The following is a 22,780-nucleotide window of genomic DNA, read 5'->3' on the forward strand; positions in this document are numbered from 1 at the left end:
TTAGAGTATAAGGAATTTATTTACACACTTGCCTCTTTATTTTCCTCAGTGTCACCATGAACCCAGACGGTAGCTTCTAAATAATTTTCCCTGCTGGCTCTAAATGTTCCTTGAAGGTATGTACCAGATTTTATGCCTTGTTGTAGCTTACTTAAGGGAAGATGCTCTGAAAATATTACTTTTCCACTTTCTATTTCACTCTGTGAAATAAACAAACCAAAAGATGTAGTTAGTATGCAATTCTGCTGTATGCTCAACAAATAACTATTATCACTAGCAGGTCATTTCTTTTACAAACCATCCACACTATGGTACATACAATTCTATGAATTTGAGAGACTACAGCACAATGAGAAAAAAATGCTTTCCATTTTTAGAGCAACTTACACAAATATTTCAATTTCATTACACTTAGGTGTTTAGCCACCAACATATGTCACTAAGAAGCTCTGCATAGCCCCATCTCCCCTCCCCAGGCCTCCCAAAATGAAGGTACGTAGTTAAGTGATCAAGTGAGCAGGTGGGTACATGAAGGCTAATTTGAAGCCTCAATTCCATGAAAAGATCGTGGCTACTGAAAGCACAAGAAAAGCTATTTTTATTCTGCCTATTCTAATAGCTAAGGATATAAGATGGAGGGAAGATGGAAACTGATGTAGATCGACCACAACACCTGTCTTGATTCTTAGACACCTCAACATCCAAAACCCTGATTGCTTGGCTCCTTTAGTTTCCTTCCTCATTTCCCACAAGCATTTTCCTACCTTCCAAGGAGATTACTTTATACCTTCTCCTTTTTTGCTTACCTCTGCAACTTCCCTGTTGTCCTTCTTCCCTCTCAGATCTATGACCTCAATCTCCATACTGAGAATCAGAAGCAATCAGAGACCTACTTCATCCTCCCGCCACTAGATCTGCCCACCTACCTGCATCTGTACCACAACCTCAGCTTTCTCTCCTTTAACAATAAATAAAATGCTTCTGTTCTTTCAGTTGGGCACTACATACCATCTCCTCTTCTCTATTCAAGAACTTCATCCTGCAATTATCTTCCCTCTCTGGAATCAAATTTCCCCCTCTCTACTGTAACATTCTAACATCGTATAAACTTATAATAATATGACCTATTAAAAATGAATTAATTTTGTGTCCCAATCCAGACACTGGCCTGATCCTCTGTCCCACTTAACATCAAAATGCCACAAAAGCATTATCTACAATTGCAGTGTATTCCTTCTTCACAGGCAGTCTCTCATGAATCCACTACAAGCAATTTTCATCCTCAGTCAACGGAAACCATTATTGTCAAGATCACTAACAATATATTGTCTTAGCAAATTCGGTTGTCCATTCTCAGTCCTAGCAAAATTTTTTAAAATGACCTTTCCTTCTCTGAAATACTTTAGCATCCAAATCATCACTCCTTTGTTTTCTGTCCTACTTCACTGGTAGCTCCTCCTTAGTTTCCTCTGCCAATTCGCCTTTTCCTGATCTCTAAATGTTGAAGTGTCCCAAGGCTCAGTGACAGGCCCTCTTCTTCTCTTCATCTACATTTACTCTCTTATTTTCTCCCATGTTTAAAAAAAAAATCCTCTTGATTCTACTTGCTCTCCAACTACCACCTCATTTGTCTCCTTCCCATCACACAATTGAAAGTGTTACAATACTGTAATTTCTCCCTTCCCAGTTTTTCACCTATTCACACTTCCTTTTAGTTTTGTAAAGCAGCTGGCTGAAGACAAGCAGGGATGGGGAAGATGCTGTAAAGACTGGACGTATGTCTAACGGTCTATTACATAAAGCCTATTTCTATGATAACAACAACCACCATTTACTTTTACCATAGGCACGTGCCAGGCACTGAGAAAGAATTTTACTAATTCTACTGTTATTATCGCATTCGATCATAACGGTATGAAGTCATTACTAGTAAATATGCTTTACACATAAGGAAATGAGGGCTCACCAAAGTGTAATTACCCACTTAGCACACCCTCCCAAATCAGCTATGGCAGTAATCCCTTTACTCATCCCTTTGCCTCTAATCTTGCCCTCAATAATATGCATCATCTTACAAATCAGTCCTCTTTCAAATAACATTTCTGATCATTTACACAAATCAGTCTTCCTTCAAGTAAATACCATTTCTGATCATTCTCCCCCATTCCTCCCAGGCACACTCTCATACTCCCTTAATTTCTTTTAGCCTGCCATTATAATGTAGGGATCCCAGAATTCTATCTGAAACTTTCTCTTCACAGTAGCCCTTTAGTCAGATCCTTGTAAGACAGTTTGAAAATTACTGACCTACAGAACAAATTCTAGGTCCTCATTATCTGGCCCCTACCCTTCCCATTCTACGTCTTAAGACTCCTTCTCCTCCACCTTTGGGATTAATGCTACAGCTATATGTTCTGTGTCTGTAGTGTCTGCCACTTCTTTGTCAAATACTTACTACTTATTCACAAGCAGCCATGGATTCTTTTTTTTTTGGTGAGGAAGATTGTCCCTGAGCTAACAACTGCTGTCAATCTTCCTCTTTTTGCTTGAAGAAGACTGCCCCTGAGCTAACATCTGTGCCAATCTTCCTCTATTTTGCATGTAGGACGCCACCACAGCATGGCTTGATGAGCAGTGTGTAAGTCTGCACCTGAGATCCGAACCTGCGAACCCTGGGCCACCAAAGTGCAGCATATGAACTTAACTACTACGCCACCAGGCCAGCCCCTGTGGATTCCTTCATTTATTCATCAAACAAGTAGTCCCACCATGTGCCAGGATCTACTCAGATTACTAGAGACATATCAGGGAACAGTGCTATATTAGAAGGTCAAGTCTTTTAGGAACAGCAATTCAATAAGCCTAGCAGAGAGCCACTCTTGTTGTTTCTAACCCAACTCCTATTCCAATTCCAGCTTACTCATCAATATTCCAATTCTTAAATTTGATAACCATAAGCCTATTAACCCAAAGTGACTATTTTAATATTTTCACTTTTCAAGAACAAAGTAAAACAAGCTCAAACATACCCCTTCTTCAGACAAACAAGCAAGACGATCTATGAGTTCGGGGTTTGCAGTTAGGCTCTTTACATATTCTTCACCTGAAAAATAAGTTTTGTTGTTCTTGATAAATTCAATTTTTTTTCTTACATATGAAAGGACAAGGATAATCCTGTTTGTGACAATATACCTGTCAACTTTTTTTGGAAAAAACCCCAATATCTGTTGATGTGGTCATGCCTAAGCAGAGGCAGTGGGTCAAGCATATCTATGAGCTTTTATTGCTAAGGCAATTTCAAATGGAGATGGGGGAAACTAACAGCCACTGGGCACCACAACTTACTTAGCTTAGAAATGCTGAGAAATTAAAAAACACAAAAATATCACATGAAGGTATATAAGAATATGAAAATATTAAATACTCAAGTAACCTCTGACCATGGGCCTGTTAACAGTTCCTATTTGCAAATGCATATAAAAATTAACAGCTTCTACATTAAGACTTACAAGTGAAAGCTGGTATTCCTTCTTCTATGGCTTTCTCTTTGTTTCTCCTGTCATTTGTTATGAAGACAACTTGCAGCTGATTCTCTGCTGACATTTTCTTCAAATGTTCATTGTACCACTTGGCTGCTACTCGAATGGCTCTATCATTCCTGTCATTAGCATTTTCTCCCTGTTCCTGCTCAACGTAAGTTTCTCTTAATGTAAAGGGAAGAAAAAAAAATGAAACAAGTGGAAATCAACAGAAACGAGGACATGTAAAAAGTCTTAGGACATAAATGCTTAATAAACACTAAACTTAAAGGTCAGTGGTGTATCTTTTTCTCTTGAATGTATTCAGATTTATACCTCACAGAGGAAATAAATAGGATCCTTACAGGTAAGTTTTTAAGAGAACAATTTGGGTGGAAAAGAAGACAGTTCTATTATTAATAGGACAATAAAAAGGCTAAAAGCATTTTATTTCACAAAAACAAAAATTCAAGATCAGAATTTATTACTGAAGTATAATTGACATACAATATCATATTAGTTTCAAGTGTACAGCAGTGATTCGATCTTTATATACATAACAAAATGATCACTACAATAAGTCTAGTTACCATCTGTCACCACACAAAGTTATTACAGTATTATTGACTATACTCCCTATGCTGTACATTACATCCCCGTGACTTATAACCAGAAGTTTGCACCTCTTCATCCCCTTCACCATTTCTCCCACTCCTCCAAGCCCTCCCCTGCTCCGGTTTGTTTCCTGTATCTATGAAACTGTTTGTTTTGTTTTGTTTTGAGAAGATCAGCCCTTAGCTAACATCTGCCACCAATCCTCCTCTTTTTGCTGAGGAAGGCTGGCCCTGGGCTACCATCCGTGCCCATCTTCCTCTACGTTATACGTGGGACGCCTGCCACAGCATGGCTTGACAAGCCGTGTGTAGGTCTGCACCTGGGATCCGAGCTGGCGAACCCCAGGCCATTGAATTGGAACGTGAGAACTTAACTGCTGCGCCACCCGGCCGGCCTCTCGTTTGTTTTGTTTTTTTAGATTTTGAGATTAGAATTTATATCTTAGGTTGGGACATTAAACAAGTAACAGTTTGTTGGAAAAAACTGTAATAAAACTTAGTAGGTCTGATAATGAGATTTCATTCCAACTGTAGGTTGACAGTAATTCCTAAAAGCTACAAATAGGATGGTTAGATGATTGATGATCATATAATCCTACTTAATGCACATAAATTTTTACCAATGATAAATACTCAGTAAACGGCAGAGGCTATTTAGAGACTTAAAGGCCAGAATACAGATATGATTGCATATTCCTTCCAAGTCTATCCACTCTGAACTCCCAAACATGTCAGTACACTTATTTCTTTAAATCTGTTCTTCAAAGCCAAATTTAAGTAAAACAACAAAATTTGGAAGCATCATAACTTCTAGTGCTTGAAAATAACAGATTTAATTTTAGAACTTTAGACATTTATATTCATAGTTTTTAGAATTATTTTATTCCTCAACATTAATTGTACTTGCTAATGCTTAAACCTTATCAAATACAGTCATAAATTTTTGAATTGGTTTTAAAAGGACTTGAGCAACAGAGTCTTAGATGAGATTTGCTCAAGTGTCCTAAGATCAAAGATTCTTCCCATCAACCCCAGTATTACTAAGATCTAGTCACTGCACGAAAGCTAACAAAATTGCTAACCTCTGATTAAGAATCTGATGATCATGCTCCACAAAAACCTGGTCTTCTGTACTGTTTCTAGATTCACACCAGAGCTAGGAATAAGAAGTCTACAGTGCTTTACTGACGCACTGTTCTTTACAAGAACAATATTTCAGTTTGGGGTATAGGAATAAAAAAGAGAAAATTAAGAAATTAAATATTTCTTAAAATTTGCATACTCCAATGGGATTTCATTACCAGACCTACCATCTAATCCAGTGGTTCTCAACCAAGGGGTAATTTTGCCCCCCAAGGAACATTCGACAACGTCTGGAAACATTCTGGGTTGTAAAAACCCTGTGGGTGAGGGGAAGACAGGGAAGGATTGCTATTGGCATCTAGTGGGTAGAAGCCAGGGATGCTGCTAAATATCCTACAATGTGTAAGACAGCCTGCCCACGACACAGAATATCCAGTCCAAAATGTCAACAGAGCCAAGGTTGAGAAGCCCTGATCTAACCTAATAAAAGTATACTAGGACTCAACATAGGATATTTATGTAACATAATAGCAATATATTTCCTGAAACTACTTATTATGTTCAAGGGTCTTGAATCTGCAGCATAAAAAGAATTTCATTTTTCAACCTTACGTTCTCGACGTGACCAGTTATAAAGTATTAGTTTTTAAAGCCCCTTAAGAATAAATCTGCTTTATATTTTTAAGCCTTTCCTTCACAAACTTACATTTTACTAACCTATGTCGATTAGCCATATAATATGGTATTCCAGGAACCTAGGCAAATCTCATCTTCCAAGGTTCTATTGCTCAGCTCATGCTAAAATCAACTCAAAATGAAAATATTTTGGAAATAAAAGTACCTACTGTAGCCTGGTGTCAGGAGACCTTGGTTCTACGTTTGATCCAATCAATGCCTACATTACTTTAGTGAAGTCTACTTAGCATTATCTTCTGCAGAACTGGGTAAAAACCAAATAATACCCCCACAAATATGAAACCTATGCGTATCTTCCGACAATGTCACTAATTACTGCCAGGAACCGTCTCCCAAATTTAGCTAACTCCATGGTTTTCTGATAATTAATATAATTTTCCGCCTACCTATGGTGCTCATTAGTGAACGTATAGAAATGCTTCTCTTGGTTATTAGTCACATCTCGGATTCGTTTATATACAGGAGCACTCCGATTTCTCACTTCTTGGAGAACTGTTTGTAGCACAATTACATTCCTGATGGCAGGGTCCTCAAGAACATCAATCTTAAAAAGAAATAATAATAATTTTTCCTATGTTCATTTGTAAATTGTTTTTGTCGAACAAAAAACCCTGTCGGCTCGAAGAACAGTAAATACACATTAAGGTAAGGAGCTATTTTCCTATAGAAAAGCCTTCAGCTCAATTACGGAAGAGCACATATAAACAGACTAAATGACAAAACTTCGTAGAATAAAGCCTATTTATAAAGAAATACGTTGGCCCACTAGTTTTCGTTCGTAGGCACTTACAAGCTGCCTGGGGGTCGCAGGCTGAAGGCCACAGAAGCCCAGGTCCCCGGCCTCCAGACACTTACAATCTAAGGCAGAAGAGACACCAGGAGTTAGAATATTAACGTATCTTAAAATTCTTACGACTCCAAGAACTCAAAAAAACAGTACAAGGAAAAGAACCTTGGCCTGGCGGACAGGAGGCATGTGTCCTGATGGGGTTTGCGTCTCCCTAAGTACACGATGTTGCACAAGTAGCTCTTCCTGGGGCCTCAGTTTCCCTATCTGTCACACCCCTTCTGGGGAGGGGAGCCGCACTGCCCTCGGTTCGCCCGCCCGCCCACGCACCTGATGCAGCAATACGTTGGTGTCTGGCAGCAAGTAGTGCGGCTGCGGGCAGAGACTGCTCGCCGGGTCCAAGGGCTGCGGCTCGAGAACCGGGCCCTCGTGCGCATCGCCGCACGCCACGCACCCGGGTGCGCCGCAGCCGATGTCGTCGCGCAGGTAGTGCTCACGCACGATCTTCATCACGCCGCCCGCCCGCGTCTTTTTTAAGAAAGTCTTGGACTTGAGCATCTTGCGTCGCGTGCGGAATCCCTACCCCCACAGCGCTCTTCCGGCGAAAAGTGTCAAGGTACGAACCCTGTCGCCCAACCATACCACACCCAGAGGTTCGCCCCTTCCCGCTCCAGGATGTTAGTAAGCACTTCTCGCGGGAAAACGTGGAGACGGACGTTGGTTGGCTCTCTGAGGACTGCGAGGATTGGGCGAAAGCGAGGAGCCCGGGAGGATGGGCGGAGCCCGGAGCCATTTCCGTCCGTGAACTGGGCGGGGCCCGCCTCTGGACTCTAACTCCCAGCATGCGTTGCTTCCCGCGCCTGAGTGGATCCGGGCTGAGTTCCGGCGGCGTGGGTGGCTGCCAGCTGCAGCTCCCACAGTCCTGGTCCGGGCGCGGAAATGGTTGTCTTGGTTACGGCTCCTAACGGTCTCCGGCCTGAGATTCCTTGTTGAGGGGCTACGACCTGAACTGCTGTCTGGAGACGCCTTCAGCTCCTCGAGTGGCGGCAGTGCCTGCTGGTCCGGCCTACGACGTGGAGTAATTGAAGCTTTCCAGGTAGCTCGTGGTTCTCCCTTCCTTTCGCGCGTGGGGCAAGGAATCCTCCGATGCTACCAGATTGGGGTTTATTCTTCACTCCGCACGTGTGGGCAGTCCTAGTCCCTGATCGTTTGAAATCCAAAGATGTTGCCTGTTTTGGGTGTCACCTTTCCTTACCCCTTTCCCTGTAAAAACGAGGGTGGCAGATCCAACTAAAGGTCTGCCCGTTTCCCCTCCGTACACCTTTTTCTGATCATTCAGTTTGGAAAAACTGATATCTGCAACACAGTAAATAACATTATATCCTGTAGTATTAAAATAAGGGAGTTGCTAAAATTCTTGCAAAAGGGTTAGAATTTCGACTTAGAGTACTTGAGTTTTTCTCTTCTACCCTCTTGTTTCCGTTTGACTGTCTACAAGTCTATAAAAAAGTGTTTTATCTCATTGTTTCCCATTTTAAAAAATCTTCAGGGATGCCTCATTGCCTGTGGAATAAATTTGGAACACATTTTGGCATTCAAGGCCCTCCACCGCGTTGATTGTTAAGGGTGTGCGTGTGTTTGTGTTTGGGGGTGGAGGGAGTCACTACTCAAAGTCACAAAGACTTGGCCCCATGCCAACCACCATTATGTTTCACTGTTGTTTTACACCTTTTCCACCTCTGTATCAACTTTAAGACCTGCCTGCTTTCCCTTAACTCCTCTCCAAATCCTTCACGATTCTAAGTCCTACCTTTGTATACCCTTCGCCTGACCAACTCAGAAATGATTTCTCTAATGTTGCACGTGTGCTGCTTTTATTAGTAGCATTCCTGGGTATTAGTGATTTACGACTTTATCCTTTATCTAGTACATTTCTTTGTTTTCTCCAAGTAAGATTCCTGCCCCCAGGAACTGGGTTTTTTATTCTCAAACGGCTGAGTTCACAGTGGGATTTAATGAGTATGATTTGATTTATTTGATTTGAGCAATAATTTACTAATCTGTCCTAGACTTGGGGGTCTTCCAGATTGCCTAATAGTGACTTAGGAAATCCTTAGTATCTCTTTAATATACTTTATGCTTTCCATAGAGTGTTTGAGTGTGTTTAAATTAGTATTTTTTAACCTACAGAAAATTGAAATAGAGTTGGAGAAGAAAACTGACCTGTAATAATAAAAAATGTCTCGAAAAATTGCCAAGGCATCAAAAAAAGTCAACATCTCTAGCTCTCTGGAATCCGAAGATATTAGCTTAGAAACAACAGTTCCTACCGATGATATTTCCTCATCAGAAGAGCGAGAAGGTAGGGGCAAAATCACCAGACAGCTAATTGAACGGAAAGAACTGCTTCATAATATTCAGTTACTGAAAATAGAGCTATCCCAGAAAAACATGATGATCGACAACTTGAAAGTGGATTATCTTACAAAGGTGAGATTGGTTAAATTTTATCTATATGCTTTATTGTCTTCAAGCTGCAGATAAATTGTTAAATATATACATGTAATCTGAACCTGAAATGATACATTCGTCGTTTCAGGAATATAGTTATATTTTCTTGCATAGTTTTAAAAAGCTGTTTTTGAAAGGAGAGAGGGAGTGAGTAATATTTCTGTGTACTAAATAGTAAGTCCTGAAAGAAGAGATGACTTAAAGGTGAGCAGGGATGAACTGATTCTGTGGGCTCAATTTTTAAAATCTAGCATGTGTGAGGTATGTTTTCTTAGGTGTTTTTTCTAGCCAAGTTGTTTCCTCCTTCATTTAGAACTAACCCTGGGGCTGACCCAGTGGCGTAGTGGTTAAGTTCATGTGCTCTGCTTTGGCGGCCTGGGGTTTGCAGGTCCCAGTCCCGGGCAGACCTACACACCACTCATCAAGCCATGCTGTGGTGCATCCCACATGCAAAATAGAGGAAGATCGGCACAGATGTTAGCTCAGTGACAGTCTTCCTTAAGGAAAAAGAGGAAGATTGGCAACAGATATTAGCTCAGGGCCAATCTTCCTCACCAAAAAAGAAAAAAATTAAAAACTAACCCTGATGAGACTAGTTTGATAAGGAGAATCAAGATCATAATTATATTATTGAATCTGTATAGTCCTCTGACCTGGAGATTTGGTTTCTTTGGTATCCTTCTATTTGATACTTACTATATTTGTCTTTCTGTTTGGTAGTTACTGTGTCATAGTAACAACTATAAATTGAATTACCATAGTTTTTAACAGGTAATGTTGCCAATAAGAAGAGCTGTCCTACTCCTTGTTTTTCTGCCTTGTATGGTTATTTACAGTTACAGAGTATTGTATGTAAGACCTGGTAAAGTTGTCACTAGCTATAGGAAATTTACAGTGATTTCAAAAAGAGAGGAGATACTTTTTAACTCTTACTACTTCTGTCTCTGAGAAATCTTTTCTTCCCAATGGTGAACCCTCCACCTCTGCTCTTGATCCCACCTCTTCCTGTCTTCCCTCCCATTTTGTTGTTTCAGTCATACTTTCTTTCTTATATCAGTCTACTATTTTAGCTCTTGCCTATGTATGCTTGTTCTTCAGTATCTTGCTGCTAGAAAAATTTCTTGACCATGTCTCTCTAGGAAAATGAAGTGTCCTAGACCCCAAGATCTTGATGAAGTAAAGAAATGGTTTAGGTACATTTTTTAAAATTATTGATAGCTAACATTTATTGACTGCTTATTCTGTGCCAGACACTGTTCTATGAGCTTTTCATCAGGGATATAAGGATGAAAATCTTGCATTCTAGCATTACAAAAAAGAAATTTTCTTCGCTAGACTAAGGCTCCATTGTAATGGTTGGAACTCACAGGAAAGGTACTGTGAACAGGTCTACCTGTTCTTGCTGTTAACATTTAAATGGCCTGATTTTAAGTTACTGAGCTTCCCGTCATTAGAAGCGTTCAAGTAGTCCTGAGTGATCAAGCGTTATGAATAGTATAGGTATTTCTGTTGTGGAAAAAGATTGACCCAGCTGTCCAGTGTTTCAGGAATTAAGTTCACTTGTTAGTACTAGAGAATTGGAAAAGGGTGGCTACTGATAACAGAAATGCAGAAACCATAGCTTAAGGAAAATAAGGATTTTATTTGTCTGGTATAACAGGAATCTGTAAATAGGTAATTTAGACCTGGTATGGTTACTACTTGTTATCATTAGGAACCCAGGCTACTTTTAATCTTCTGGGCATCTATTTTTAGCATTTGCTTTTCACCTCAAAATCACACATGGCTCATCTACCTCCAGTATTGTGTCCATATTACATGCAGAAATAAGGAAAAGGGTGATGGGAAAATGCAGCATATGCCAAGTGAGTCAGTCTCCTTTAAAGAGCCTTCCCAGAAGCTCCAGCCAGTGACTGCAGTTGACTAGAACTGGCCACCCCTAGTTGCAAGAAGTGGGAAGCTGGGAAATGTAAGTTTTTAACTGGACATGATGTTGTCATGAATAAAAATCAGAATTACCTCAGAAAGAAGGGAAGACTTGATGCTGGGAGATAAGTAACAGATTTTTCCTACTCGTCAAAGTCTTTTTTAGTTAGGAAATATGTGAATCTATGTAATCTAACATCTTTCCACACCAGTATGGCAGCAATACAATGTTTGTGTTTATTACAGTTTATTACTAATGTTACAGTTTATTACTATGCATGTTTTGGCCCATGTTGGTTTGATTTCTCCTTGTCTAAAAACAGGAACAGAGAGGTCCAAGGAAACTTAAAAGCAGTCGATTCCCACTTCCCACTCAGCTGCTTGCTAGCGGAGAGAACTTAGGAGGGTAGCTATGAAGGCCAAACTTCCTGATACTAGAGAATTGTTGGCATTCCATTTTTACCCCATCCGTTGCTGCCTAAATGCCCTTCCTTATTCCACTACTTTGATCCTTTCCTCTTCACTCTTCTTGCCAGTCTATTTTTAAATGCCAAAAATTCTTTTTGTTTAGCTCCCAGTAGAGATCTGTGGGTTCCTTATTGCTTCGGAAACGGAGAGCATCTTCCCAGCCTGATTGTCTCTGAGTTCAGGGACTTAACATAGAAGTCGGTTGAAATTGTGAAAGTTGTAACTCTGAAAAAGAAGTTTCTGTCCTTGTGGTAACAGTGTTCTTGATTTATGAAATAGTAATTAGGAGGAATGTGGTTATCATGTGTTGATTTAAGACATTTATTGAGACATTGCTGGGAATATAGCAATGAATATGACAGAGTCCCTTTTATATGGAGTCCCCATTCAAGTGAGAGACATGATCAAAAAACAAACCAGGTGTCTTCAAGGTCATGTGATATAGCATCACTTAGCAATGGCTTTAGATAAGAAGTCAGCAAACTTTTTCTGTGAAGGGCCAGACAGTAAGTATTTTATGCTTCGTGGGTCGCATATGGTCTATCACATATTATTCTTTGTTATTGTTGTTGTTTTGTTTTGTTTTTTTACTACCCTTTACAAATTTAAGACCCATTCCTAGCTCGGGCTGTAAGGACCTGGGCTGAATTTGGCCATCACCATTGTTTATTAACCCTTGCTTTAGACTGTGTAGTCAGAGAAGCTATTGGCAGATTTTAGGCAATTGAAGTACATGTCCTGAGTTTTGTATTCAAAATGGCACTGAAGTAATAGACTAAGGGCAGGTAAGCTACAAGCAAAAGACAGTTATTAGGCAATTGCCTTATGTAAGACTTCTAAGTTGCTGGCCTCGTCAACTGGAGCCATTTACTGAGAAATGGAAGGCTAGGGGAAAACTGCTCTGTGAGTTAAATATGAGTTCTGTTTTGAACACGTTAAACTTTAGACTCCTGTTAGACTCCTAAATGGAATTGTCAGTTGGAGTTTAGGGGAGAGTCCATGACTAGATGTGTGGGTGGGGGAGGGCACTTAAAGCCATGGGATTGGATGACTTCACCTAGGGAGAGCAGAGGGCCCCAAATCAAGGGGCAGTGCAACATTAAAAACGAGATAGAGGCAGAGAATCCAGGAAAGGGGCCTCAGAAGCCTGAGAGTGTCCAGTGAGTTAGGATGAAAACCAGAGACAAGTATCATGGAAGCCAGAAGAGGATGGAGCAGTCAGCTCTGTGAAATCATGCTGTTAAGTAAGATAAATATGCAGAAATAACCATTGGACTGGGCATTATGGAGGTGATTCATAGCTTCAACAAGAATAGTTTTACTGGAATAGTAAGAGACAAAAACTATATTGAAGTTTTGCTCTGATGGTGAGCAGAAAAATGGTACTGTAACAAAGGCAGTGGTGTCATCAAGGCTGTGTGGTTTGTTGTTTTGTTAGTGGAAGATAGAGCATTTTGGTTAATGACAGGAATGATCCAGTAGAAAGGGGGAATTTGATGATGCAAGATATTAAGCATTGGCTATTAATCTATTTTAAGGGGTGAACAAGAATTGCCTGGGTTTACGGAGAGAGAGTAAAGAATTCTCTAAATAGACTAAGGGTAAAATCCAAGTGCATAGAGGCTTAAGAGAGAGCACAGCATATTTGGGGAATGGCAAGCACTTAATTTGGCTGGAACAGTGTTTTCTTTTAAGTTAGTGACGAGAAGTGATTGGCGAGGGCCAGGTAAAGAGGGACTAATATATTATGCCATAAAGTTTGCAATTTATTGTGAAGACAGCATCCTCTGAAGGATTTAAAACTAGGGAAATAAATTTTTGATAGCATTTTTCAAAGGTAAAATAAAAGAATAAAAGATAGGTTTGGAGGTTGACAAAACTAGAGGCAGGGAAACCGTTGAGTAGACCACTATAATAGTCCAGGTGAGAGACAATAGAGGTCTAACTGAAGACTTGTCAGTGGCTATTAAAGAGGACAGTTTTGGCAGCAATTTATGAAGTAAACTCCACAACAAAAAACTGGTGTCTGATCAGAATAAGCAGTGGGGGAGAATTAGACATAGCAAACATGACTCAAATGTTTTTGCTTTGGAAACTAGGGAGGTGCAAGGAATAGAAGATTAGGTAAGGTTGATGACTTGTTTTGTTTTGGACGTTTATAATAGTTAATTGAAGATGTGTAGTAGTCAAATGTGTGAATCTGGAGTACAAATGCAGTCTGGCCTGGAAATCATTACCTGGGCAAGGCACCAACACACAATCCCAGTTATCAGTGGGCTTCTCAGTGAGAGTGGGTTAAGGGAAAAATAACAGTCTTAATGACAGCCTGGCAAAAAACCGTTTATGAGGCAGCAGTTTCAAACCATAGCGTAGAAACCATTGGTATGAACAGACTTTGTAGTTTGTGGACACAAGCGTTGCAAAAAATCCTCTATCCATTTTTAGCCTATTGCTTTTAAATGCTTTTTAAAATTTTTACTATCTTTCAAACAGAAGAGTTTTTATAGTGATAAATTTGAAAATTGACCATGTAATGTACCTTTTTCTCTTTATTAAGATTGAAGAATTGGAGGAGAAACTTAATGATGCTCTTCACCAGAAGCAGCTGCTAACATTGAGATTAGACAACCAACTGACTTTTCAACAGAAGGATGCTAGGTAAGAAAAGTTTTTAAAAAGCCACAGTTCCTATTTAGCTGTTAAAAGTAATGTCATTACCTGTTCGTACATGTGATTTATAATTATAAGCTAAAATAGAGAAATTTTAAGTCAAAGATGGTAATAATTTTTACATACAGAGCAACAAAAAAAGTAGGTTACTGGATACAGTACACGAAATACAGAAAGTCAAAATTCAACATTCATTCAGCAAACATTGCCAATGTAAGTTATCATAAAAGACAATGCAAGCTTTCTAAACTGACCACCACTTGGCCTGCTGTCTGGATTAAACTTTCTTCTTTTGCTCTGTAAAACATGCTGATTGAGTCTTGTGGCCCATTGAACTCTCCTAGCTTAAAGTACCTTCTATTTGCCTGCATACTTTCTCCATCTCAGAGTGTGGCTATCAAGAGTCCATTGTCTTTACTCTCAAATATGCTTAGGTGAATTGTACTTATTAAACTTATATAACTTAATTAAAAATTATATAAGCAAGTAGGAGTACAAAAAAAGATGTCGTTCCTATGAAAACTATAATGAAGTCTTTGGAAAGTTTCAATAAAAGTGAGTGACTAAAAAAAAATCATCAAATTAAATATAAGCAAGACAGGTTTAGAGATTAGGGGCAAAAATCAAACAAATCTATAAGAAGTATCCCATCATCTTTCTTCTGAAGTGTCTTTTAAGTTCTCCTCCATTGTTATGAAATTGAACTTGGAAATGATGAACAATGATTTACACAAAAACAAAGCATACCTCTGTATTAAAAAAATCTGGACCCTATGTAAAAAATTTGGCTGATGAATGTTTATTTCTATATTTTAATTAGAAGTAAATGTGTAAACTAAGATATCACCTTACACCTGTTAGAATGGCAAAAATATCCAAAACCAAGAGTGACAAATGTTGGAGAGGTTGTGGAGAAAAAGGAGCCCTCATACACTGTTGGTGGGAATGCAAACTGGTGCAGCCACTATGGAAAACAGTATGGAGATTTCTCAAAAAGTTAAAAATAGAAATACCATATGACCCAGCCATCTCACTACTGGGTATCTATCCTAAGAACCTGAAATCAGCAATTCCAAAAGTCCCATGCGCCCCTGTGTTCATCGTGGCATTATTTACAATAGCCAAGATGTGGAACCAACCTAAATGCCCAGCAACTGATGATTGGACAAAGAACATATGGTATATATATAAAATGGAATACTACTCAGCCATAAAAAAGGACAAAATCGTCCCATTCATAACAATGTGGATGGACCTTGAGGGTATTATGTTAAGTGAAATAAGACAAACAGAGAAAGACAAACTCTATATGACTCCACTCATAGGTGAAAGTTAGCATAGAGACAAGGAGATCTGATCGGTGGTTACCAGGGGAAAGGAGCGGGTGGGGAGAGGGCACAAATGGTGAAGTGGTGTACCCACAACATGACTAACAATAATGTACAACTGAAATTTCACAAGGTTGCAAACTATCATAATCTTAATAAAAAAAAAAAAAGTAAATGTGTAAAGTAGGTATCTTTTCCCTTTGTAAGATTTCACTGTTTAGCTGATACTTTTCAAAATTTCCTGACCAATTATTAGCCACTGTCACCTATGATCAGTGGCTCTCAAACTTTAGCATACATCAGAACCACCTGGAGGGCTTGTTAAAAAAGATTGTTGGGCCCCACCTTCAGGTTCTGATTTGGGTTGGGTCTTGAGAATTTGCATTTCCACCAAGTTCCCAATGCTGCTGCTGCTGCTGGTTCAGGGATAATGCTTTGAAAACCATGACATTCAATAATAGGGCTTTTACTCTAATTCTTTAGATATTTATCAGATTGAATGATACTGACAGTACAGTTAGGAGGCTATTGCAATAATCCTCTTGGTAGCTGATGGTGGTAAAAAGTACTTGGATTATGAATATATTTTGAAGATAGAGCTGATAGGATGTCCTGATGAACTGTATGTGGGGTTTAAGAGAAAAAAAGGAGCCAAGGGCTGTGGCAACATTTTTGGCCTGAATAAATGAAGGATAAAGTTGCTGTCAACTAAGATGGAGAAACAGTGGAATAGCTGTGTGAGTGGAGAGCAGGAGTTCATTTTGCACATATTAAGTTAGAGTTGTCTTGTTAGAAATCCATGTGGAAGTATATGAAAATTCTGGTCTAGGGATATAAATGTGGGAATCATTAGGATATAGACAGTATTTAAGTCATGAGGCTGGATGAATTCCCCAAAGGAGTGAATATAGAAAGAGGAGAGGACCGAGGACCGGGTACTCCAGCATTTAGAAAAACTAGAAAAGAAGACTGAGAAATCACCACCGGTAAAATAGGAGAAAAATGAACAGAGTGAACAGAGTGTGGTGTCTTGGAAGCCAGGAGAAGAAAGTGTGTAAGGAAGGAGAGACCAGTTGTGTCAAGTGCTATCATTAGGGTAGGGATGGAAAGAACTGAGAATTGTTCCTTAGCAATCTGGATGTCTTTGGTGACCTTGAGATGTCTGTAGGAGGGTCAAAACCTGACTGGCATGGATTGAAGAGGAAAAGCATTGGAGACAGTGAATGTATACAGCTTTTGAGAAGTTTTGCTCTGTGGGGGAGCAAAAAAGGGGAAGTGAAATGGAGTCAAAAATTGTGTTTTTCATTTGTTCATTTGTTTGAGGTAGGAGAAATAGCGTGTTTATATGTTGATGGGAGTGATACAGTAGGGAGGGGAAAAAATCAGATGGTCACTTCTTGCTCAAAATCTTTGGGTAGGTAACTAACAATAACACTGCCTACTGCATGTATTCTTTGAGAATGGTGATTATGTGCAGATTACTGTTTTCATTACCTCGTTGGTTGAATGAATACTTTACGATGGTTCAGTGTTGCCATCTTAAAGAGGTATACCTTGAAGTACCTGGATAAAGGAAATGAAAATTACATTAATGAGTAGAGTCCAAAATAGATGTATAAGACTTAAACCTTAAGCAGAGGAAATGTATAATGTTTAAAATTATTCTTCAAGAATATTCTCTGTTTAATAATTTATGCGGCTGTACATTTAATGAGTATAGAATTGTCATTTCATGTTTAACTGGTTAGGTAAATAAGTGTTTAGTCGCTACAGTCAAAAATACTATTGAACTCATTTCCTAGTTTTACGTTACTATAAAAAGGTGACTTTAAGAAAATTAAATCTCAAGAATTTTTTTAAGCTTGCCATAAATTCTCTTCTAACAGAAAATATCAAGAACTAATGAAACAAGAAATGGAAACTATTTTATTGAGACAGAAACAGCTGGAAGAGACAAATCTTCAGCTAAGAGAGAAAGCCGGAGATATTCGTCGAAACCTGCGTGCCTTTGAGTTGACAGAGGAGCAGTACGTGAAACTGAGAGGTTTCCCTGAGGATCAGCTTTCCATTCCTGAATATGTATCTGTAAGTGTCTTCTATCGTTTTAAAAACTGCGTGTATCTTCAGACTAAAATTTGCCATTTATGTTGTAGCCATAACCTTTGAAGTACCCAATTGATAAATTATTTTATGGCCCTGATCCGAAGATGGTAAATTGTGTTCAATCACCAAATTTTAAAGGGTCTTGACCATTGATTGCAGAAGTCAAGCAATAAATAGAGCCCTGAAGTTAGTGGCTGCGTAGTCTATAGAAGTGAATTATTTTGTCATAAACTGGTGGTTTGTAACATTATCAAAATGAAAAATGATAGAGATAAACAACAGACTAGTAGTAACCGGGGGTTAGGGATAGTTGAGGAGAGGGGAGCTGATATGCTTATAAAGAAGTCGGATGAGGGAGATCTTTGTGGATCTGTAGTTCAGAATCTCCATTGCAGTGTTGGTTACGCAAATCTACACATACGATTCATCTGTGGCAGTGCTCTCAGATTTTTTGGTGTCAGCATCCCTTTACACTCTAAAAATTATAGAGGACCCCAAAAAGCTTTTGTTTGTGTGCTGTATCTATTACTATTTATCATATTACAAATGAAAACTGAGACATTTTTAAAACACAAGTACATAAGCACACATTCCATTAGCCTTAAGGGCTGTGATATCGTCACACGTCATGTGGTTACTGGCAAATGCTACTGAACAGGCATAAGAGAATGAGAGTGAAAACAGGCAAAAAATCTTAGTATTGCTAAGAAAATAGTTTTGATCTTATGAATTCCCTAGAGTAGTGGGGTAGGGACTGGGGCTCCCCAGACCATACACATTGAGAAATGCTGGTTTCTGATATATAGATGTCATTCCACCTTAAGAGGCTTGAATTTTTTCATCTGTGGAAGGGTTAATAATAATCATAGCGCCTTCTATTGGGGTAAAGGTGAAGATTAGCTATGATTATCTATGTAAAATGTTCAGCACAGAACTTAGAACATAGTAAATACATAATAAATATTACCTGTTATTTTTGCTGGAGTGATGGTTGCTACACTTGGTTCTGATTTGGATAAGGTTTCCAGATGAATGATTTTCTATGAAATGAAGTATTACCTTTTTGTCCAGCTTTTTATTTGAATAGCTCAAATATAATTTTTCTACCCAACATGTACTGTCCAAAGCAAATTAAATATCTCAAGTGCTGTCCTTGAGGCTTTATCCCTAGTAGATATCAAGTAACCTATTAATGACAGTTATACATATTTTTGCTCTCTGGTTTGTTGATAAGTTCCTTGTCATATCTTTTGTTTTCACAGGCATTATTATCCTAACTAGTTAATTGTATGCAGATTCATTGTGTTGAGGACTAACCTTAGGACTTGCCTCTTAACAGATAGGATACTTTTTCAGTACAGCAGTCTATTAAGGAGTTTCAGGTTGTATGCCTATACATTAAATGGTCCCTAATTACCCTCTCCTAATTTGCTCATGGCTTCTTAGTTTTATTGGAACTTGTCAGATTGAACACTTTACTGTTAGGGCAGGCACATTCCCCTGGGAGCATCTTGAGCAGGAAGAGAGGTCTGAACTAAATGGAAATAGTGATATGAAAGATACTCCTGATTCACCCTGATTAGCGCTTTCACTGCAGTGGTAGTCAGTAGAGCTTCACTAAGGGCCTAGGATGTAGGCTTATTGTATATTTAGGCGTTGGAGATAGAGCAATGCCTAAAAACAAGAATGCCTGCCCTCATGGAGTTTACATGCTAGTGGAGCAGCACAGATAATAAATTAAAAGTAAAATATGTAGAATGTTTGTCATAAAGGCTATGGAGAAAAGAGCAGGAGTGAAGAATTTGGACTTTCTTTCTTCACCAGGTGGGGATGCTATTTTAAATCAGGTTAGGGGGATCAAGGAGGGCTTTACTGGTAGGGTAACGTTTGCGCAGAGACCTGAAGGGAGTGAAAGTTGAGCCACACATTTATATGAGGGCAGAACTTTTCTCTATGAGGAAACAGCAAGAGCAAAACTCTTGAACACTTGTGTTCAGGAAATAAGCATATAGTGTGGAGTGAGCAGTAGTAGGAGATGAGTAAGTAGTAAATGGAATATTAATAGTAGAAAGGAGAGACTGTGTCGGGGTGGGGAGTCATACATAATCTGGGCCTTGAGGAAATCAAATTGAGCATTAATACTTAATAAAGTATTAGTGGCTGGGGTCAGTTAATAGCTGTCTTGTTTTAGTTTTGTACAAATAAAACAAAACTTTATTGTACAGGCATATAATCTGAAACTCCTTAACTCCCTCCTTTTATTACCTTCATACTTTCCTTTTGTTACTGATAATTGAGTATTGTAAATTAGCAAATTTTAATTGTAATTTGAATTTCAAGACTGCTTATTAGTTTGTTTTTTTTTTTAAAGATTCGGTTCTATGAACTAGTGAATCCTTTAAGAAAGGAAATCTCTGAACTACAAGTGAAAAAGAATGACCTATCAGAAGAATTAAGTGAAAACAAAGGCCAACTGAAACAACTGACAGAGGTTTGTATGATTTTGATTGCTGGTGGGAAGAGGCTCCAAGTTCCTCTACAGGGAGTTCCTCAAGATTTGTGATACCGAATATAAAAGTCAAACGATGGAAAACTAGGACCAGGGGATGCTGGCTGCTGTGATTCTTCATAAGTAGTGGGAAGGACGTTAAATTAGAAATAGTCGTCTTAAAGATGGACAAGGTAAATCCGTGATATTGACCTGTAATCCCTGGCCAAGCTTTTTGTTCTTGTAACTCATTTCATTCTCAGTTCTTTGTTACAGATTAGCCTTGTTTGTGATGTGAAAGGGAGCTACCGTCCATTTATCAGTTATTTTGCCTCTTTATTAAATACCTTTAGCTCTCCTGGTAGCTCTTCTTGTTCAGAGCACGTGCCCTGCTGTTAGCGTCAACCCCAGTGATGTGCCTGGTGCTGTTCTGGGTGCTGGCAGCAGTGAGCACGAGAGAATTCACATTCTAGTAGATTAGAGGTAGAACCTTAGATGATATCTTGACACTCATTTTCTGTGTGACCTTGAACAAATCATTTCATATTTCTTGCTCTGTCAAATGGAGAAAATAATACTGTTGGTCTATTCATTTCATTGAATTGCCCATGTTTCTGTTACAGAGTAAAAATGTGATTTTTAACAAAGTTGCATATAAATATTTATCTTATGTCCTATTTCAAGGCCATCTTTTACCAAAAATCTATTATCCAGAAATAATTACAATTTAATTTATATTTCGATGCTGTAATTTGCTTCACTATTAGTGCTGGACAGAGTCACTTACGTCATTAGTATAGAGCCAATATTATAGGCAAAATAAAGGTTCAGCGTCCTTCCTGTCCTTCTAGGAGTGATGAAGTCAGCAGGAGCAATGCCAGAGAGGCAGATGTGCCAATATCAATCCTACTACAGGGTTCTGTTGTGTTTTTTTCCTTCTGCTAACCTGCCACATTGTGTAGGTAAACTGTTTTTGTATATTTGGAAAGATAGTTTTTAATTTTTGAAAAATTTGCATCTATGGTCAAAATAATAAAAGACAAAGTTAGAAGGCCTCAGTTTGGCTGGTAACTAATTTTTCAGCCTTGGGCATGTCATTTAATCTCTGTTGTTTCTGTAAAATGCCCAGGATGGTGGTGGCAGTACAGGGCTTGTTGAGGACAGGGCAGTTAGACGAGTTTTCAGACTTGGTTCTGTAGCACCTCATAGTACCTCAGCGTCCCTCAGGGACTTCTTATTTTTTAGGAGGAGGGCAGGAGGAGTTGCTTATCCTTGTTTGTATCCAACCACCTCTCTTTTAATCACTTTAACATTAGGCGGTTCTGAGGGTGGTTTCTCTTGAGTGAAGAAATTCCTTGGGCCAAAAAAAAAAACTAGCAACTCTACAATTATCATTAGTATGTAATATGTTTTTACTGTGTGGTAAAGCAAATCTCTACTCTCCAGGGTCAGTAATGGCATTGCATCCCTGATTTTTGTTTTCTTAAACCTTGCTAACACTTTTAGTATTTTACTGATAGAAAAGCATAGATAATTAGCACTGCTTTGACTCATAGGGTTCCTGAGTATTTTTAATGCACTAATAACTCTTGAACATAGAAACAGTTTTGTTTATGTACCTGTATTAGTCAGGGCTCTCCAGAGGAACAGAACCAACAGGATATGTATATAGAGAGAGAGAAAGAGAGATTTATTTTAAGGAACTGTTTCACATGATTCTGGAGGCTTGGCAAATCCAAAATCTGATGGGATAGGCTGGCAGGCTGGAGAGTCAGAGAAGAGCTGCAGTTTGAATCCAAAGACAGTCTGCTGACAGAATTCCTGCTTGCTCAGGGAAGGTCAGTCCTTGTTCCAGTAAGGCCTTCAGCTGATTGCCTGAGGCTCACTGCATTGTGGAGGGTAATCTGCTTGACTCAGAGTCCACTGAGTTAAATGTTAATCATCTGAAAAATACCTTCATAGAAACAGCTAAAATAATGTTTGACTAAATATTTGGGTACCACAACCTAGCCAAGTTGACACATAAAGTTAACTATCACGGAATGCTTCCATGTGCAAGTTTGTTTCTTAAATTTTTGTCACCTCTCAACTGAAAATATAATGCTCTATCTTAAACCTTTTCCTAAATTTAATGATAATATAAACAGAATTGAATCACAATCAGGAAGAAAGAAATTAAGCATTGTCTTATCTACTTAATAAAAGGTCTTAGAAATCAGAGAATATGATTTTGATACAATAGAATCACCTTTATATTAAAGCCGCCCTTGAAGTTCAGTGGTTGTGCTCTGTCAACGGCCTTGTACAGGTCAGCTTTCCCAACACCGAGAAAAAATAAGTGAATGTTTTTAAATCAAAAGTCAAACCAGCGAAGACTTTTTTGTAAGGATATAATGAACAATAAATATTAATATTTAATATTAAAAGAAATTTAGCTTAACTATATATTGTGGGGGTTTATTTTTTGAAATGAGTTGTTAAATTATTTACTGCTCTAGTATTTAGAGAATTCAAAGATGCTGGTTTGAGTTCCATCGCAGCAACTTGACAACGGTGTGATGATCTTGGATAAAAACTTAGTTGTCTCT

General features: G+C 38.7%; 2 protein-coding genes across 10 annotated transcripts in view; one reads left to right on the forward strand and one right to left on the reverse strand.

The window, feature by feature from the left end:
• The window catches only part of DIS3 (DIS3 homolog, exosome endoribonuclease and 3'-5' exoribonuclease), a 27,647-nt gene extending 20,088 nt beyond the window's left edge, over positions 1–7,559 (reverse strand). The window contains exons 1-7 of one of the 5 annotated variants that reach the window (XM_070239850.1): positions 7,029–7,392; positions 6,702–6,769; positions 6,298–6,455; positions 5,443–5,532; positions 3,510–3,703; positions 3,030–3,103; positions 33–200 (exon numbers count right to left, since the gene is read on the reverse strand). In XM_070239850.1, coding sequence (XP_070095951.1) covers positions 33–200; positions 3,030–3,103; positions 3,510–3,603 — 336 coding nt within the window. In that variant the 5' untranslated portion in view covers positions 3,604–3,703; positions 5,443–5,532; positions 6,298–6,455; positions 6,702–6,769; positions 7,029–7,392. Of the gene's footprint in view, positions 1–32; positions 201–3,029; positions 3,104–3,509; positions 3,704–5,442; positions 5,533–6,297; positions 6,456–6,701; positions 6,770–7,028 lie in introns of all 5 variants that reach the window. The other 4 variants (XM_023621679.2, XM_070239849.1, XM_001495217.7 and 1 more) reach the window with 4 other exon arrangements.
• The window catches only part of PIBF1 (progesterone immunomodulatory binding factor 1), a 175,516-nt gene continuing 160,275 nt past the window's right edge, over positions 7,540–22,780 (forward strand). For 4 of the 5 annotated variants that reach the window (XR_011427823.1, XR_011427825.1, XR_011427824.1 and 1 more), the window contains exons 1-5: positions 7,557–7,794; positions 8,889–9,188; positions 14,161–14,261; positions 17,488–17,686; positions 20,076–20,195. Coding sequence is in view for 2 of the 5 variants with exons in the window: in XM_070239852.1 (XP_070095953.1) it covers positions 8,937–9,188; positions 14,161–14,261; positions 17,488–17,686; positions 20,076–20,195 (672 nt within the window). In the remaining 3 variants the exon portion in view is untranslated. Of the gene's footprint in view, positions 7,795–8,888; positions 9,189–14,160; positions 14,262–17,487; positions 17,687–20,075; positions 20,196–22,780 lie in introns of all 5 variants that reach the window. The other variant, XM_023621682.2, reaches the window with a different exon arrangement.

This window comes from Equus caballus, chromosome 17 (genome assembly GCF_041296265.1).
Source record: "Equus caballus isolate H_3958 breed thoroughbred chromosome 17, TB-T2T, whole genome shotgun sequence".
In the NCBI taxonomy this organism is placed as follows: domain Eukaryota; kingdom Metazoa; phylum Chordata; class Mammalia; order Perissodactyla; family Equidae; genus Equus; species Equus caballus.